This window comes from Rhea americana, unplaced genomic scaffold, assembly GCF_003343005.1.
Source record: "Rhea americana isolate MKP2758 unplaced genomic scaffold, rheAme1 scaffold_393, whole genome shotgun sequence".
NCBI lineage: Eukaryota > Metazoa > Chordata > Aves > Rheiformes > Rheidae > Rhea > Rhea americana.
This window is the reverse complement of record NW_028186527.1, coordinates 378,443-397,772: the sequence shown is the minus strand read 5'-3', so window position 1 is coordinate 397,772 and position 19,330 is coordinate 378,443. Positions and strand designations below refer to the sequence as shown.

Below are 19,330 nucleotides of genomic sequence, written 5' to 3'. Positions count from 1 at the left end.
GTAGGCAAAATGAACTCATGAGTACCTTGAAAGCTGAGTTTCACACCTTCAGCTTCTAGCCTCAGAGCCAATATTTCCACTCTCACAGTGACTTCTTTCAAGTGAAACCTCATCTTTCCTACTGACAGTCATAACCCAATGCAAAGAGTTCGTGTGTATGAATGACCTTCCCATCCTTCTCCATTCCTATCCTCTGTATCCCTCCACATCACCAAGGGGAAACGTATGAGGAAGGAGTTAGGCAAGCCTGGGCTGGTTTGCGCAACCAGGGAAACAGCAAGCCCCAGGAGTCCTTCTGTTCTGTACAGTGTGGACAGTATTGTCCCTGTCTCTAAAAGAATGAGTAGCTACTGAAAGGTGTTTCTCTCCTTCCTCAGGCAGACAGCCTCACAGAGGGTAAAAGTAATTCAGACTACATTTGGGTCTGTGTAACCATGGTCAGACTGCTTCCAGGTTGTATTGCCCACCCATTCCCACTAGCCTCTGTAGATTCACATTAGGTTTGCTCCACAAGTGTTCAAGCAGATGTGTCAGACCATCAGCTTCTTCTTCCTGTTACTAATCCTTACAAATGCCCCTCAAACAAACCAGGTCCTTTGCTAACATTTGCTTGTGGAATCCTTAGCTCTACCTAATGGAGAATGTATCTGACAGATGTTGCATGCAGGAGACAGAAGACAGATCACATGCAGTCCAGGAATGCTGCTCTGTAGATTGAATACCATTATGATACTACAGTGTTAAGACTGTTTTTTGATGAGCTAACACCCAGGGTGTCCTACCGCAGCAGATAATGTTTGCTGTTGTGTTCTGCAGGCCACCTGTAGCACCATACGCATTGCAGTAAAGGGGAGGGAGGTTCTGGCTTTGATCCTCTTTTGCTTGCTCTGTATTCAAACACACATTTAGGTGCCCTGCTAGTGATTAAAATGTCCCAAACTGAAGTTTTCCTTACAGTCTTTCACAGAGTGTATCACCTCTGAATCCTTTGCTGATGTTCTTCCATCACAAGTTAGAGGAGAAAAAACTGTGGCTTAAGGGACTTTCAGTGTAAATCTACCACCATCAAGAAAGCTACACTTTGAATTAGTTTAATGACACTTAACTGAAAGCATAGGCCTTCCTTGTATTTCATCTGTCCCACTGACTTAATACTCAGTGGAAATGGCAGAATTTATGATGTGACCATGTCATCCGTTTTAGGAAAGGACTACAAGAACTGCAGTCTGTCCACCCATAGGAAACTCAGGACTTCCTGAACATCAAATCCCATTTCTTTAGTCTGGAAGATGTGAGGGTCTTGAATAGGTGTGTGTGTGAACAAGACTGCTTGCTTCTATGTCTTTGGTTRGTTTGTGGGTTCTTTTCCTCTTTGTTGAGAAAATCCTCTATTTGTCATCAGTCTCTGCAGTTAGGTAGGAATATAGTCTTGCGTAGAGCACAWTGCAGATAACAGTGGTTCCCTTAGAGATGAGCTCCTTAGGCATGACTATGAAAAATAGGAAGTGAACACTGGAGGAGGATTACTTACCTGATGAATGAAGACATATTAGAAGTAAAAGACAGGAAAGGAAACAGAGTGTCCCTTTGCTTCTTCCTTTCCGAGCCCAGAAATTCATCATTTTTGATGTGCTGCAAAGGAAAAAACAGTGAAAAATAACATAATAGAATCCTCCATTAGTCCAAGTACCAMATCTCTCYTTTTTTTTTCCCCTTTAAATATTGTTTTTCATTTCATCCATTGTTATGCTAAAGGGAAGGTCAGGTCTTCAACTGTGCACCAAAAGAAGTTTACCCCATCTTATTCTGTGTATATACCCTTGGGGCTTGGCATAAAGATGAAGAATAAAGTTCCTATTAATAGCACTCAGTTACTATTCTTAAATGTTCATAATAATATTATTCTCATTTTTTACAATTCATATTATTRTTTTTTTACAATTCATATTATTATTATTATTACAAACTCTTTGTAGTTGTCCCAYGTGACAGGACAAGAGGCAATGGGCAGAAATTGAAGCATAGGAAGTTCCACCCGAACGTGAAGGGGAATCTCTTCACTGTGAGAGAGGCAGAGCACTGGAAGACGTTGCCCAGAGAGGTGGTGGAGTCTCCTCTGGAGATCTTCAAGGCCTGCCTGGATGCAACCCTCTCTAACATGCTCTAGGTGACCCTGCTGAGCAGGGAGGTTGGACTAGATGATCTGCAGAGGTCCCTTCYAACCTTACTGATTCTATGATTCTTAGTAGCATAAYGAATATAAATCTTAACACTAATAAAGAGTGGTCCAATGACCGCCGAAGGATGATAAGTAAATAACACCGAATGAAATAATTGGACCAAAGCAGACATTCTTTCTTCCTGGTAGGTTCACTGAAACTATCAAATCAAAAGCCCTTCTGTAACTTTCCAGTGCTTTCTCACAATTAGCACAGCAGCAATTACAAAGGGTATTGGCTTGGTGCTGGCCCCTGTCCTTCCAAACTGTCATAGCCGTAATTAGGAGAGTGACCTGGAGTACTGATAAAGAGAAATACAGCAGCCTGGTCAGGTCAGTCTCCTGATTCCATCTCTCTCCGTCACCCCATCACAGGTGCCCAGAGGATTTCGCAGGCAACCATTTCAGGCAGCTGCACCCAGCTGAAAACCCAACCAAGATCAGTTTCATCTCAATCACATCAACTCCCTAMACTAGCTAATGGCAAGACTGCATGATTGCTGAAGGTTACCCATGGTAGCTGCCTCATGTTAGTGGTTGGACTGGCATAGTGAAGGGACAGGATATGTCCTGATGAAAGCTGGCATGAAGGGACTATTTAGTGTGGACACACTCATTATCAAAGGAGCGAGAGAGAGATTTGCACTGCTGAGCACAACACCTGCCCTTCCCAGATATTGGAGGGGGAAGAAGCAGATGCCCTGACTGAGCTTTCCCACCATGCTGGTCACTGAGTGCTGGCACATCACAGCTGGTAAAAAGGAAAGTTGAAAGAGAAGAGCCTGCCCGAAAGCCTAATAATGGTTTCAGCCTTCTGTTTCAGGGTCCAGTTTAGCATTTCAGTGGAAGGGGCCAGGAGGGCCAGAATTTCTGCCTTCTGCTGAAACTAGAAACTGGGAGGTTTCAGAGTTTCTGCCAGTCTTTGCAAAGTAGCCTAATGGACCTGAAAACACCTTTATGAAGAGTCTTCAAGAGTTTCACAAAGGATTATTTACCACTAACTTATTGTAGGAAACTGTATCTCAAAGCCAAGTGGAAGGAACTGTGAGTGCTTCCAGTGCTAATCATAGGAAACAGGACTGGCTGGCAGATTCTGGAGCTGTTGATTTATTTCTCTTCTTTTCCCTATAAACTCTTTTCCCAAGCTGAAACCTTGTACTTTGTATTGACTCTAGTAGATGACTTATATGAATTTCATTCACTTTCCTTCTCAACCTGCACGCTTTCATTACTAGTGCATAATCACAGTGATTGCAGTGTTCACAGGTGACTTTGTGCAAATATGAAAAGCAAAACTGCAGGAAACCTTCAAAGTGTCACAGAGCAATACGAATTAACAAAGAATTGCAGAAAAGTAGTAATGAGATGCTCTCCTACCTTGGTAAATACTTTCTCTTCACCTGCATCTTGCTGAGGGTGCTACGTTTCACTTTGCTGCTACAGGAAAAGAATAGAGGGCAAGTAGGGATCAGCTGCAGACTTTACTGTAATCATTAATTCATAACCAGGAAGGAATGGTAGGGAGTGCCATCAGTGCTCCCTGAAGCTGCAGTTCCCTCCTCTCAGGGAGCCAAAGGAGTCATGGAGGAGTGCAAAGAGGAGGGAGGAAGAAGTACAGGTGCAAGAAAGATCTTTGCTCCCCTGGTCATAATGGTTAATTTTTGAATCCACTGATTTCTTTATTGTTGCTGAGGCAAAGGAAGGGCAAAAATGAAAGGACAAGCAGTGGAGGGAGGACAGGCAGGAAAGGGAAAGACAGAGGGAAAGACAGTTTTTTTTTTTTTTTTTTTTATGCCAAAGTCATGTTATGCTGACTGGAATTGTTTGTTGGACAATCATACAGGGTTATTTGTTTCTAATGAAAGAAAGAATCTCTTCTCATGCTTTGCTGGTATTCATGCTGAGCTGTCCCTGCTTGCCAGGCTGATATTATAGGGAAGTAGGATTAGAAGCAACTTCCCTTTCCCTTMTCCCTGCCCCCAGCCACCATTGAATCTGGATTCATTGTGAAAACAGATACAGGTAACTGTAGCCAGCTGCTGARTAGTAGCTCAACATACTTCAGAGCCACAGTGCCCAGCCCTTCGGGAAGCAATAGGTACCTTCACCTAGGACTCAATCAGTCCTGCCGAATAGGGGGAGGGATGGGAGAAGGAGTAGACAAATTTTCCAATTTAACAACTGGCTGTATCACTGTGCTGGAAAAACGGTTTTGTTTTCTATGATCATGGGACATTGTTCGAAGATCAGCAAATGGTGGGGAGAGATGGGATTCACCTCACCAAGCRGGGCACATATCTCTTTGCCAAGAGGTTGGCCAGCCTGGTAAAGAGGGCTTTAAACTAGGTTGGAAGGGGGAAGGGGATAGTCATAGAGAGAGAGTAGTCAATAAAACTCAACTTGGGTTGGGAGGGCTTCCAACAGGTGCATGCAGCTTGGGATGTGCATATGAGACATGGCTRYGGGRGACCCCTWTACACCCTTCCTGAGAAACCTGCAGGCATGACTACCTCTCTGAAATGCCTGTACACCAATGCACACAGCATGGGGAATAAACAGGAGGAACTGGAGATCTGAGTGTGGTCACAGCGCCATGATCCATTGCAATTGCAAAGACATGGTGGGATAGTTCACATGAMTGGAACACTGTCATGGATGGCTATGTGCTTTTTAGGAAAGACAGGCCAGGAAGRCAAAGTGGTGGAGTTGCTCTTTATGTGAGAGAGCAACTGGAATGCATYRAGCTCTGCCTAGGGKTGGAGGAGGAGCCAGTCAAGATCTTACSGGTAAAGATCAAAGGGCAGGCTAGCATGGGGGACACTGTTGTGGGTGTCTACTATAGGCCACCTGACCAGGAAGAGGAAGTCGATGAGGCCTTCCACAGACAGCTGGAAGTAGCCTCACGATCACAGGGCCTGGTTCACATGGGAGACTTCAAGCACCCTGACATCTGCTGGAGGGACTACACAGCGAGGCACAAACAATCCAGAAGGCTCCTGCAATACATTGATGATAATTTCTTATCACAAATGGTGGAGGAGCCTACAAGGAAGGGTGTCCTGCTGGACCTTGTCCTTATCAACAGAGACAGACTGGTTAGAGATGTGAAGGTTGGGGGCAGCCTTGGCTGCAGTGACCATGAGATGGTGGAGTTCAGATTCCTGCAGGAAAGACATAAGGCAGTAACCAGGATTGCAGACCTGGACTTCAGGAGAGCMGACTTTGGGCTCTTCAGAGACCTACTTGGAGGARTCTCATGGRTTAAGGCCCTAGAAGGAAGAGGGGTGCAGGAGAGCTGGCTAGTATTCAAGCATCACTTCCTCCAAGCTCAAGAGCAGTGCATGCCAAGGAGAAACAAGTCCAGCAAAGGGGGCAGGAGACCTGCATGGGTGAGCAAGGAGCTCTTGGCCAAATTCAGACAGAAGAAGAAAGTACACAGAATGTGGAAGGGGGGAACAGACTACTCGRGAGAACTATAGGAATGCAGTCAGAGTATGTAGAGATGTGGCGAGGAAGAAGGCCCAGTTGGAATTGAGTCTTGRAAAGGATGTTAAGGATAACAGGAAGGGCTTCTTCAGACACATCAGCAGCAAGAGGAGGACTAGCGAAAATGTGGGCCCACTGCTGAATGGGGTGGGGCTTTGGTGACAAAGGAGACAGAGAAGGCAGAACTACTGAATGCCGTCTTTGCTTCAGTCTTCACTGCTAAGGGCAGCCCTCATGAATCCTGCAACCTGGAGACAAGGGAGAAAGTCTGGAGAAAGGAAAACTATCCTTTTATCAGGGAGGACTGGGTTAGAGATCTTGACCTCCAGAAATCCACAAGTGCTGAGGGAACTGGCAGATGTTGTTGCCAAGCCACTCTCCATCATCTTTGAAAGGTCCTGGAGAACTGGAGAGGTGCCTGAGGACTGGAAGAAAGCCAATGTCACTCCAGTCTTCAAGAAGGGCGAGAAAGAGGACCCAGGAAACTTCAGACTGGTCAGCCTTGCCTAAATCCCTGGAAAGGTGATGGAACAGCTCATTCTGGATGTCATCTCTAAATATATGGAGGGAAAGAAAGTGGTCAGGAATAGCCAGCAAGGATTTACCAAGGGGAAATCCTGCTTAACCATTTTGATAGCCTTCTATGATGGAAAGACTGGCTGCGTAGATGAGGGGAAAGCAGTGGATGTTGTGTACCTTGACTTCAGGAAGTCTTTTGCCACTGTCTCCCATAACATCCTTCTAGATAAGCTCAGGAAGTGTGGATTAGACGAGTGGACAGTGAGGTGGATTGAGAACTGGCTGAAAGGCAGAGCTCAGAGGGTCATCATCAGTGACGTGGAGTCTAGTTGGTGGTCTGTGGCTAGTGGAGTTGCCCAGGGCTCAGTACTGGGTCACATCCTGTTGAACTTATTTATCAATTACCGGAATGAAGGTACAGAGTGCCTCCTCAGCAAGTTTGCTGATGATACTGGGAGGAGTGGCTGATACACCTGAGGGCTGTGGTGCCCTTCAGAGAGACCTGGAGAGGCTGGAGAGTTGGGCAGATGAACCTCATGAGGTCCAACAAAGGCAAGTGCAGAGTCCTGCACCTCAGGAGGAATAATGCTATGCACCAGTACAGGCTGGGGGCTGACCTACTGGAAAGCAGCTTTGAAGAGAAGGACCTGGGAGTTCTGGAGGACGAAAAATTGACTATGAGCCAGCAATGTGCCCTTGTGGCCAGGATGGCCCATYGTCTCCTGGGGTGCATTAGGAAGAGTGTTACCAGCAGGTTGAGGGAGATGMTGCTGCTGCTCTACTCAGCCCTGGTGAGGCTACACCTGGAGTACTGGGCTCCCCAGTACAAGGCAGACATGGAACTACTGGAGGCAGTCCAGCATAGGGCTACAAAGATGATTAGGGGACTGGAGCATCTTTCTCATGAGGAAAGGCTGCGAGCAGGACTTGTTTAGCCTGAAGAAGAGAAGCCTGAGAGGGGATCTTAATAATGTTTACAGGAGACAARGAGYGTCAAGGAGATGGGGTMAAACTCTTTTCAGTAGTGCCAAGYGACAGGAAAAGAGGTAATGGGCACAAACTGAAACACAGGAAGTTCCATGTGAATATGAGGAAAAACTTCTTTACTGTGATAGTGGCAGAGCACTGGAAGAGGTTGTCCAGAGAGGTTTTGGAATCTCCTTCTCTGGAGATATTCAAAAGCCATCTGGAYRTGATCCTATCTAAAATGTTGTAGGTGACATTGTGTGAGCAGGGGRTTTGGACTAGATTATCTCAAGAGGTCTCTTCCAACTTCGACCGTTCTGTGATTCTGTGATTAAAAGAAAAATTTTTGAAGAAAATCTCTTTTATGTCAAAATAAATTTATTTGTTTTCATGATAGAGAGTAGCATTCTGCTTGCCTGACATTAGAGAGGCCATTCAACTAAACATGAAAGTGTGTAAAACGTACATTGCCTAAAGACAGGTGCTGTTTGGCATGCACTAGGCTACCTAAGACATTGGGTAGCAGGACTTAAGGATGATGCAAACCCTTCAGTAATAGAGCAGAAGGCAAGACAGGCTGTATAACACTGCCTAAATTGTAAATCTTTCTTYATTTAACTAAAACCAGTGCTGTAATGGCAAGACTTTCTAGACCCATGATAAGAACCCATACATCTATTTAGGGTTTTGTGACTTCAGTCCCATAATTACTTATATTATGCAGTTTTTTTTTCCTTTCTTGTTTTCTTCTGGTTTTGTTTTTGTTTCAACTGCATGTTTTCTCTGGATTAATTTTATGTTACTGATGTCTTAGATCTTAAGTTTTCCCTTTTTCCTCTCACTGATGTGTCTTTTCCTAATCCATTTGATCTCACAGTCCTGTTCATAGAGCTTCTAATAGAACAGGAATTCTAACTGGGCGGATAAGAAAAGGTTTGAGTGCCCCTTCCCTTTTGGGTACAAATGGGTAAAACATTTTTGCCGCTTCCTTTCCAAGGCTTATAGGGAGTGTTACCAGGAGCACCATCTGCACTGCTTCATAAAATTTGACTTGCCTTTCCTCCAAGTCCAGAAATACACCAATCACTGAATAATGCAGCTGCCTCTTCTCAATCTGAACGTCTGTTTTGCTAGAGAAAAGCTCTCCCTGGGATCTGTGCAGAGCCCAGTARTCCTCYGTGGAAAGTAYACCTCCCACATCTTGTTTCCCTTTCTCCCTCACTACCCCCAGCACCCAGTCCTGCTGCTGTTCCACCTCCACCTCCCAGTAGTGTTTCCCAGCTGCAAACCCTTCCTGCCCCACCAGGATGCGGACTGTGGAGGGAGTGCTCAGATCAGCAGATTCAGAGGGGTTGTTGCTCTTGGTGTCCAGTGCTCCAGACACTTGGAGCTCTAGGTCTCGGCCAGCTGGATTCACGGTAATGGATACTGGAAGGGAAAAGGAGGATAATCCACTTAGCAGGGTGACTTTGGAGACCTTTTAATCCRCAAGGCACAAGGAGATGAAATGTTCCAGGAACTGAGCAGTGCTACTTTGATTCAGCARAGACTTCAAACATTCCCCAAAACATTGCATCCAATGCTGATGAGCAGAGGAGCTGTCACAGCCATCTCCTCTCTCAGGGCACAAGTCCAAGTGGCTCTTTCCCCACACACTCTAGAATAAGTCTCTCTCTTTYCCTTTCCACATGACTATCTGTCTTCTCCAGAATTGCCCCCTCSTACATTGACATTGCATTCATACTTTGACACCTTTCAACAACTCCTCTTCTCACACATCTTAGCCTCATTTCCTTTAGAACAGGCCAAGTGAAGGCACATGCCTTTGACTCCATCTYGGCTGGTACATCTCTARAAACAYGATGCTGACTTTCAGGGTAACTCAGAGAGCTGGCCACACCATTTCCCCACCATTCTTCCTGTCAGCTTACCTGCGTGGCTCTGAGCTTCCCAGAAATCTAGAAAAAGGAAAAAGATATCAATACTCTATTAATGTATGGACWTTAATCTAATGGACTTTAATGTTTTATAAATCAATGAGGTAGTGAAATATTTCTCAGACTAAACTATTCAGTCTACTCATGTACAATTATTGCCATCACTGTGCTTCTGTATCAATATTGTCTTTACTTAATGCACCAGTGTATCTGGAAATAATACAATTTTTTAAAACCACTTACCCAAATCAGCCTTGTATCGATCTGTAAGGGAAAGATGTTTAYGTTATTATCATTAATTTTTCTCTCCTTTGTGTTCCCCTTTTTCAAAACAGGAAAACTCTAAACCAAAAATGATTTGACAGCTCCAAAACTCAGTGTGAGGAATTTTTGTTCAATCTATTTAAATTTTTGAGACTCTGTTCCAAGATGAAGGACACAAAGTTGRCCTTCAGCCTTGGCCTGCCTTTGATTGCATTTTGTAAGCATCCTAGAGCATACTAAGTGAGTGGGTTGGGCTATGTGACCAGGAGGGGATTACTTCCTTCTTGWTTGTCATTACAATGGTTCTTGGAGACCTGATTTATAATGTAAGGACTCATGACACAATATAGATGTCTGTAGCTTTGTTGTAGAGTTAGGCATGAAAATCTTCCAGCTGAGGAAGATTTCATAATCCTGAGAGGCAGCTATATGCCATATTTCTTGAAGGAAGAAGCAGAATCTCGTGATGAGATATTTACACTGGGCTTCACACTCCGGGAAGACATAGACGGGCCTATGGTCACTAACTTTGCTCTTTCTAAGGTTTTTAAAAATGTAAGATTTAACCAAGACTTATTTTCTTACCAAGACGTTGTCTGTTTTCAGCCTTTGCTGTAAAAGAATAGCTTAAATGAATTAAGTGAAGATAATCATTAAGAGGCAAGAACTGAAAAAAACAGCTACACCCTATGAAGAATACTGGGCAGAKAGTGGAAATATTTCAACTCTAAAATTTGTAATGTGAAAATATATTGACTTTAATTCTTAAAAGCATCTGATATTAATAAGATTCAGGTATAAATTAATCTGTCTGTACGGCAGTTTCTGTGTTCTAGAGTTATTGCACTCTGCCCTTGCTCCCAGTATAAGTCTCCAGTGCTATCTAGTATTATTTAAGACATCTATAAAGAACTGACAAATGCCACTCTGGACAAACAAGAGATTTGTGTCCTGTTGGAGTGTGAAGTGGACCCTTTGCAGGAATCCTTACAGCACCTCAGTAGAATCTGGATATCCATACACAAACTGAATTGCTGTCCAAATAAATATAGTCAAAAGAGCTGGTGTGCAGGTTCAGGTGACACAATGCAGGTGTCTATTTTTGGGTATGACTGTTCTTTAGGTGCAATGAGCAATATTGACCATCTGTACTGAAAGCATTGACAATATCCTCTTTATTGTGGRATTCATAGGCACAGGTTGTCTAATGGCATCTGGGATGCCTAGAATCTTCTGACAGGCCTTCATAAGACCTGCTCATCCAAAAGGTGTGGGTTCCCATGAGGGTCTYGACTGTATGTGTCCTTTCTAAGTGGATATCTCAGCAGGCAAGCTGAGAGTYAATAAATGATGTAGAAAGGAAGAGCATAAGTATAAGAAACATAAGATGCATTTTCTTYACTACTTATTTTGTAGTAGTATTTTGTGGCCAGTACTTCTCAGGATATAGAAACTGATCTGCATGTTCTGGGCTCTGTGTTGCTAGTTTCAGTTGAACRTTAGCTAGTTACTAGCCAGAACAGGAGCTTTAAGTTAGAGCTTCAAGAAATCTCAGTATGGATAACACTGTAGTCAAGGTTATATATTTATTTATGAGTAGAAAAGTATAATCAGCCCTTAACAGCAGAACAACACTAAATAATTTTCAGCAGTGACTGAAAATGAAATAGAAATAACAACCATTCATATAAAAATAAGCTGCCATAYTTTTTTGAAGAAGTAGCTTATTTTCTTTGTCAATAAGTCTGCTTGTGAGTTTTGATTAAAATTAAGTTTCAATTGTAGAATTATACTTACCTGCTTGATTTGTTTTCTTCTGTATCTCTAAATTGATCAAAAACAACAACACAAGAAGAAGAAAAAGAATAAGTATTACAGTGGTGGAGAGTGAACAGTTAGTTTAACTTAGAAGTTAAAAGTGATAAATTGCACTTTTAAATTATTCCGTTGTYCTCAGTTATTAAATCTGAACTAAGTGTATGGAAATCAGATTATATGGATGTTCTGAATCTTTTAATTTACAGTCAAACTGATAATAAAAACTTCTGTYAAAAGAAATGGACATATCCAGAAGTATTTCGTATAGAAATGTTCTAYAACTCATTTGTTCTTGTATATGATTATGATGATTTAATATATGTATATAGTAACATATAATATATATTAATATAKGTATGAAGTTGATTAGACTAGAAATATAACAGCTTTCAGGGATGTAAATAACATGCACACAAGAAGTACTAAAATGAATGTGAACAACTGTATTCTTACCTAATTCTACCTTCAGTCTTTTTTTTTCTGAAAGAAATAGTACATAGCCATCACTGTAACAGTTTCACATGATACTTACAATTACAATTTGTTTTCTAGTTGATGAGAGAATTTCTGTACCTATTAGCTAAATAACATGTAGATAATATGAATAGCTAAGGAGGAGATGAGGGCTTGACTTATTTTTTCAGTTAATTAGAATCCTGCCCCTTAAGAACAGGGCAGTCCTCTTAAAAAAAAATCCTGACCACTCGTAATTCAAAATTTTCTTTTTTGGATATCTAATTTTCCCTTGAAAATGTAGTCTTTCTTTGGAGGAAAAAATCTCTTACTTTGAATAATTTATTCTAGTCAACTCAGTTTTTCTTAATAAACATTCTCTGGATTGCAAATACTTGACTAGGCTGAATTATTGGCATATTTTGCCTGTCTTTCTATGACTCAATAAAATCAGATAACCATCTAATATAGGTTAAAATTTCTCCATCACTTATGAAGCAAACCACACTAGTAACTCTTAAATCGAACATTTGCTTATATTATATATCTGTTTTTATGGGGTCACAGACATCTGAAGAGAAACACTGCTTAAAATTACTTTTTATATTCAGCTTATTACCAGAACAGGTAYTGAGGATGTGACAAGACATTTGTATTTCCTTATTTTGACAGAATATTTACAATTACTTTTTAAGTTAACTTATATGTTTTTCTTTTGGTAGGTTTTGGTGATGTAAAGAGGGTGATGAAGCATGGCTAAATATGGGACCAGGAAAAAATGGATTAAAAAACAAATAAAAATTAATTTATGCAGAAATTATAATCTTGAAAATTAGGAGATGTAGCAGTAAAGTGAAGACTGCCGAAAATCAAGATGATTTATTCTTTGAAAAGAATATTTTAACAGACTAAGAGACGTTTCTGTCATATAGAAGGATATAACAGAAAAATAAAATGTTGTGCTGTTGAGTGAGACTGGGGTAAAGATTAAAGCCAACTGGCATATGATCACAACACTAAGGAATTTTTTTTCTATATATTCATTACATAAGATGAAGCAGAACATGATTCCAAAGGCAATATAGAGAACAAAAATGAGGTATCCAGACACATAGCTATACGCAAGGTGGAAGTAAAGATTCAACAATGTAATGAGATTGGTATTATTTTCATTTCAGAATGATGAAAGGACTAGRTCATGCTAATCCATTAGTGAGGATGGCTGGTAAATTTATCAGACAGTGGTACAGAGTGGCCAAAGACTTGATAAATGAAAAATTTCAAATATTTAGGATAAACTTAACAAGAGGAGGGTTTAAAAATATAAATTACAATGTTTTCCCAGAGTCCCTTTACTTTCTCTTTCCTCAATAACATATTACTGTAGGACCAGCTATGATTGACCTAATAATCTATTGGAACTTTGGTAAGGCACAGAAGGTTGAGTCAAATGGAGAACTATGATGTCAAATGGAAAAAAATATCAATTAGCACACAAATTTTGAGGAGAGTTAGTACTTGGCTGCAGAGATGAGATGACATTCATCTGACTTCTTTTAGGTATCCTAGAGATGAATGCATCGATCTCATCTAATTGCTTTATATGTCTCTTACAGTCAGTGTAGAAAATCTACCCTCAAAAGAGCATTTCCTCCAATAACAGCTGTCTAAAAATTTTGAATTAATCTCWGTCTGAACAAGTCTATTTCTCATAGTTGACTATGCACGGGAAGCCCTGAGAGCTCTATTATTTTATATACTTAAGAAAACAGAATCTCATTGGCAAAATTGAAAGGGAAATATGAGGCCAAAATGAGAAAACTAAATTCCTCTGAACTAGAGCATATCTGAATACTATCTGGTTTACAGTTATCATGATTTSGCTTACATCTGCTCATGATACAGAGAAATTGCAACAGAAATTTTTACTTCTTTATTCAGACTAGACTGTACAGACTAGAAGATTAGAGTCAAAACTTTAGGGTACAATTTAGCATTGAACAGTACAAGGTTTATTTTTTAAAAGGTTATTTCTCTCATAACCTAGGGGATTATTAGAAGGTTAAGACAAAGAGGCAAAAGCATGGAATATATATTTGTATATGGAATATATAAATGACTGTGATCCAGCTATGAAAAAAATGAACAAGAACACRGAATAGGTGAGTAGCATTTTCAGTGAAAAGAAATTATTAGTGAAATCATTATTTCTCAATCTGAGAAATAATTTAGAGCAATCACTCTGTCTGTTTACTTTTGCTCAAGAAAGATGAACTCAGAGCAGGATAGAGCAGAACTCGTAGAGCCATAAGAAGATCAGGAGTTTTCATATGGGAGAAAAGTAGAAGAAATTCCTTAAACTTGATTGYGCCATAGTCCTTTGCTGTCTGTTTTTGCTATGTTTCTTATCTTGGAAGTATCAGAGGATTACCCTAACTGAATAACTTTCCTTTGGGCCACCTATAGAGGGGTTAATACCTTTTTTTATTATTATTAAGAGCAATGTAGCCAGTTGTGACTTAATTTTAAATGGACTGATACTCTTGAAATTCACGTCAAAGAAATCYAAGTGTCCTGAAATAGTATCTTTGAATGTATGTTTTCAAGGTGTCCTTACAGTTTTCAAAGAATATTTACCTTCTTCCATGGTCTTCTTATTTTTTTCTGAAAATAAAAAGAATCATATTACAATATTATTTATTYCCTTAAACTTCCACTAACCGTGCAACAAAACAATAACAAGTGAAACTAATCAAAGGATCTCATGTGTCAGTAGAAAACTGAACCCATAATTTCTGTAGAGAAGGCAATTTGTTTTAGTGGAGTAATATTTTAGTACCAGAAGACATTAGGAGTGCCTGAAGGAAAATGCACTACTGGAGCAGCAACAATGGCACTGTGTATATTGAATAAACCCTGCTATAATCTGTACAAATGCTAAAGACGAGGAGAATTTTCACATGCAGACAGGCAACACCTCTTGTCTTTAAGGCAGATAAAAATGTTTTGTATTGGATTCATTAACTGATGTTGACATAGCAGTACAAGCAATCTTTTTTATTATTATTATTTGTTTTTGTCTCAGGAACATTTGAGTGAACTCACAGTCTGCTCTTAGMTCTGGACCAACAGAAAGAGGTGACTATACTGAAGTTCATATAGCAGGACATTACTCCAGTTATTATCTGTGCTGCCAACTAGATCTGCCCATGATTGAAAGAAGCAAATCTCGTTGCTGAAGCAGGGATAGCAGTACTCAGTGCTGATCAGTGTCSTTACATCCCCACCGCTTCACCTTGGTGCATAACAAAATTGAAATATCTAAGCATGATCATRCTTTCATTATTAACACTCCTATAATTCAAGGAATTGCTTCTGAGTTAACAATGAGGAACATAAACTTTTCTTCTAAAAAATTTTCATCTATTTTTATATTAAGCTCCCTCATTACTCACTTGCATTGAGTGTTCTTTTAGCATTACCTGGAAAAAAAAGSAAAAAGCATTTATAAATTTATTTATTTTTAAAAAAGGCTTTTATTTAGAATATTGCAGTATAATGTCAAAATAAGAAGTTCTTTAAAAATCCACTATTCTAAAAACTAAAATAATTTCCTGTGCTTTTGAATATCTGTGATCATACAAAATGGCTTCTCGTAGATGTGATCTCCCAGTTGAGGATGCTATGTGCATTCACACATATGCAACCTCCCCCCACACTCCATTTTTAACTGTACATCTATCCTTTCTTTCCTCCTCCCTTCTTTCTGAATTTGATGCTAACAGATTTATTTAAATTTTCATTAACTGTTTTTTGCATTATRGATGAAAACATCTATATCAGCTACTGTAAATGGAAATACTTACTCTTCAGTTTATAAGCCATAGCAGCAATAAGAGCTACATTTAGAAATGAAATTATGAGGAAGGCWGTCATCCAAGGTGAAGTGGAAGGAAAGAAGGCATCTGTAAAATATAGAMAATGATACTTTCACTTACTGGTTATGAGACAGTTAAGACAGGCTCCAGCGGCCAAAATGTGGTTGCCTAGTGTCATTTTAATTGCTATCGGATAACCTTCAAGGCCTCCAGCTGTCAGTTCTGAAGGTTGCAGGTCTCCCCTCAATCCCAAACCATCCCTGTGCTGATCAGTCAGATAGCCCAGGGCATCAGAGAAATTACTAGTTGCCTATCTGCCAACAATTAGATTGTTCTCCTACATTTCATATACCTACATTCATTAAGACTCAATCTCTATGCATAGAATCATGGTAGAGAAACTACCTYCTTATAGGGACAGATGCTGAACATCCCACCTCTGGAGCCAGTATCTTAACTACTAAACCACTACATAAAGTTTTTGGCAAAGTAGAACCGTATTCAGTTATGCTTCAGAAGAAAAAAAGAACTACCCCTCCTTCACTTTTAAAGCGAAATTGTCTACTTTCTAGAGAAAGAGTCCAAACTGGAGGGAGGCCCATCCTGAAGCTCAGCATGATTGTGGTGGTACTGAGGAGAGAAGCAGGGAAGAAGGCAGACATTCAGCATTTCCTATCAGTATGCTCTTGCTCTCTTAAGTCACTGTGCTGGGTATCTTGGAAGCAAYGTAAGGGCTTTGCTATCTCCATTAGCACTAAATCCTTCCCTCTCCATATTGGCATAGTGATTTCAGGTGACAGCATATGAGAGCTATGCATTAATCTTTATAGCTAAGATGCATCTTGAATATAGAAAGTAATCTACAGCGTAAAGCTGGACTTCTTATCAGGTTTGCCATCTAAACATTAGTCCTTTATGTTTGGGTTGTATGTCCATGGTTAGTGCAGGGTCCATGGAGATACAGTGAGCAGTAGCCTACCAAATAGTCTTGACAGCGGTTGAGCCTGGAAATCACTCACCTGAAATCAGGACTCGGGACTCACGTACTGTGTTGAGTAGGTCATTGACTACTCTGCAGGAGACTTCCATGTCAGATCTGGGTTCTAGGATCATGGAACTTATGACATCAAAAATGCCTGAAGATTTCTTCACGTTTTGGGTGATCACTTTCTCCTTCCGTATCTCTCCTTTGCTGTCCAGCCATAGTACTATGGGCTCTGGAAACCATCCTTGGGACTTGCAAGTGAGGCCAATGCCCTGACCCACATGACCATCCAGGAAAACAGAGGACTTATCACCTGCAGCTATAGAAAGAGGAGTACATATACTAAAAAAAACCCCAAAACAATAGACATTCTCTGACCAAGCAATACATGATGGGAAGGCATTTCCTAGATTTGAGTGTAAACATAGCCTGTAAATTCAACAAAATCAGAACTTTAACACTGATTAAATAGTTCTTCCTGTGCTACATTAAAATTGAGACATTTATATACAATATATGTGTTACATCAGCTCCTCTTTGACACGGTATTACAGATTCTGGCAGATGGTTACTAATGGCATAGTCTAGTGAGGGAGCACATAATGGCCTTTGATAAAAAGAGACTTTTAGATTTGAGGGAAGTTACTACTACAGTCTTAATAGGGGCAGAGTTTTGGGCTTATCTTTAATATTTCCACGAACAACTTGAACAAAAACAAATAAAAAGTAACATTGATGTGACTGGAAACCTGCTGGTAAAATAAAGTTGGACAACACTACCCTCTGTAAGAGGTGGTAGAAAGACATCAGTGACATTCCATGACATTCCAGTGTCCATTGGCAATGCAGATAACCCAGCTTATAACAGATGCTAGCCTTTCACATGACTAGGTGTAGATGAGATGAATCCAATGCAGTAGTACCCCATAGTCTTTACTGGCCTTATGCAACTAGTAGAACAAGAAAATTTCCACCATTCCTCTCACCTGCCACGTACAGTTCAACAACCACTTCATCATACCAGTTCTCAAAAAAGACACTGCAGGTGTATTTCCCTTTGTCAGAGACCATGACATTCTTCAGGTAAAGAGACACATTTCCTTTACTAAATTCAGTATGGAAAAAATTTGTCCTGCCCTGGTATCTCTCATCTTCAGTAACTGGATTTTGTGTATTTTTTCCATTATAGATGCTCACATCAATTTTTTCAGAGCTTGTAGTAAATATCCACTGGATAGAAAGTCGCTCAGAGATTGTCTTAGATTTCAGCTGACAGGGCAGGATGACTCCTTTTCCAATGACTCCAATGACAGGATTGTCAGGAGGAATTATTTTAAACTGGCCTGCAAGGAAATATAGATTTAAATCTTATCTGTAACAGATATTCTCATTAGCACATCTGATAGGCAACTGGAATGTCAGATCTGTGACTGTAAAAAAAAGGAAGCTGTTCTATTCTGATAGTATTAATACATTAGAAAATGCTCTGGACCAGGAAGTTATGTTAGAGTAAGTTATATAATCCTCCCAGTGTAAAGACAAATTCACTAATGAGAAACTGAGGAGGCCAGAGCTCTGAAGCAGAAGACATCCTGTGACAATAATCCTATCRTATCTCTGTAAACCTAGATTGGCATTTAAGCTATCCCCTTTTATAAAACTGGAACACACAAAGGCAGGATTCAGCCTATTTAACTTCAGGTGTCCATAATATTTTCATGGAGATAGCTACATTTGGTGATGAATCACACCCCAGTGGGTTGATTTATTTTCAAATATAGTCCACTTATTAAAAAGAAAAAAAAAAAGGTTCAGTCATGAAAAAGACAACCTTTACATTAAGTTTTAACTTAATGTAAGCAAGAATATTAGTGACCCTTTGCAAAACTTACTATTCTAAAGAGGGAGGTACAAAGATGAACCTGAGCTTTCTCAGTATGATAACATGATAGGGCCAGGTGAGATGAAAAGGGATTCCAAAACAAAGAAAGGAAGCTCACTGAAAAGCAGTCGTGGGAGGTCTGTGGCTGTTTATAATCCTGTAACGAAGGTTTAAGTGAGTCTTTAGTGTTGCCTAGGCCTAGTGACTTCTCTGTGCAGATGATTAGATTAATTCATCAGTCAGGTGAACACTAAAATCTGCATGAATGAAGGGTATTAATATTTCATATAACTCTAATGCTTGATTCTGACTTGAGATAGTAAGTGGAAAGAATGGTGGGCATCTGCTTAGGATCACAGAATCACAGACTGGTTGAGGTTGGAAGGGMCCTCTGGAGATCATCTAGTCCAACCCCCCTGCTCAAACAAGGTTACCTAGAACATATTGCACAAGATCACGTCCAGGCAGGTTTTTTAAACATCTCCAGGGATGGAGACTCCACAATCCTGCTGGGCAACCTGCTCCAGTGCTCAGTAACTCCCAAAGGCTGGGACCAAGGGTGGGATATGAACCCMCGTGTGCAGAGCACAATGGATTAGCAGTCCATTGCCTTAACCACTTAGCCACCTCACCTCTCTCGTGTTTTCAAAACAAGAACTTTACTACAAACGTTATATAAGTATATATATGTATAATGTATATATGAAAAAATAGATATTGCTACAGCCATTGCATTGCAAAATAAAATGTATATTGCCAAAATCTCCCCCAAATTTACTATTTTTTTATTCCTAGATCAGTCCACTCGCCCCTTTAAATGAAAATATGGTTAGAATAGAACCTAAATTTACCTGTGACCAAATGAATTATCTGTAGGAAAATAATGATGTGAGGATTCATCACCCACTGAAATGTGGAACTCAT

The 19,330-nt window shown here is 40.3% G+C and overlaps 1 protein-coding gene across 1 annotated transcript; it reads right to left on the bottom strand.

Annotated features, from left to right (window-relative positions):
* Nucleotides 1-8,072: 8,072 nt before the first annotated feature.
* Nucleotides 8,073-19,330, bottom strand: LOC146590977 (butyrophilin subfamily 2 member A1-like). The gene is made up of 12 exons (XM_085313701.1): nucleotides 19,258-19,330; nucleotides 17,511-17,867; nucleotides 16,559-16,843; nucleotides 15,528-15,626; nucleotides 15,117-15,143; nucleotides 14,299-14,325; nucleotides 11,662-11,688; nucleotides 11,188-11,214; nucleotides 9,976-10,002; nucleotides 9,370-9,390; nucleotides 9,121-9,147; nucleotides 8,073-8,617 (listed from the first exon to the last, which is right to left on the bottom strand). Exons 1-12 carry the CDS (start codon nucleotides 19,328-19,330, stop codon nucleotides 8,073-8,075), a joined length of 1,542 nt encoding a protein of 513 aa, XP_085169827.1.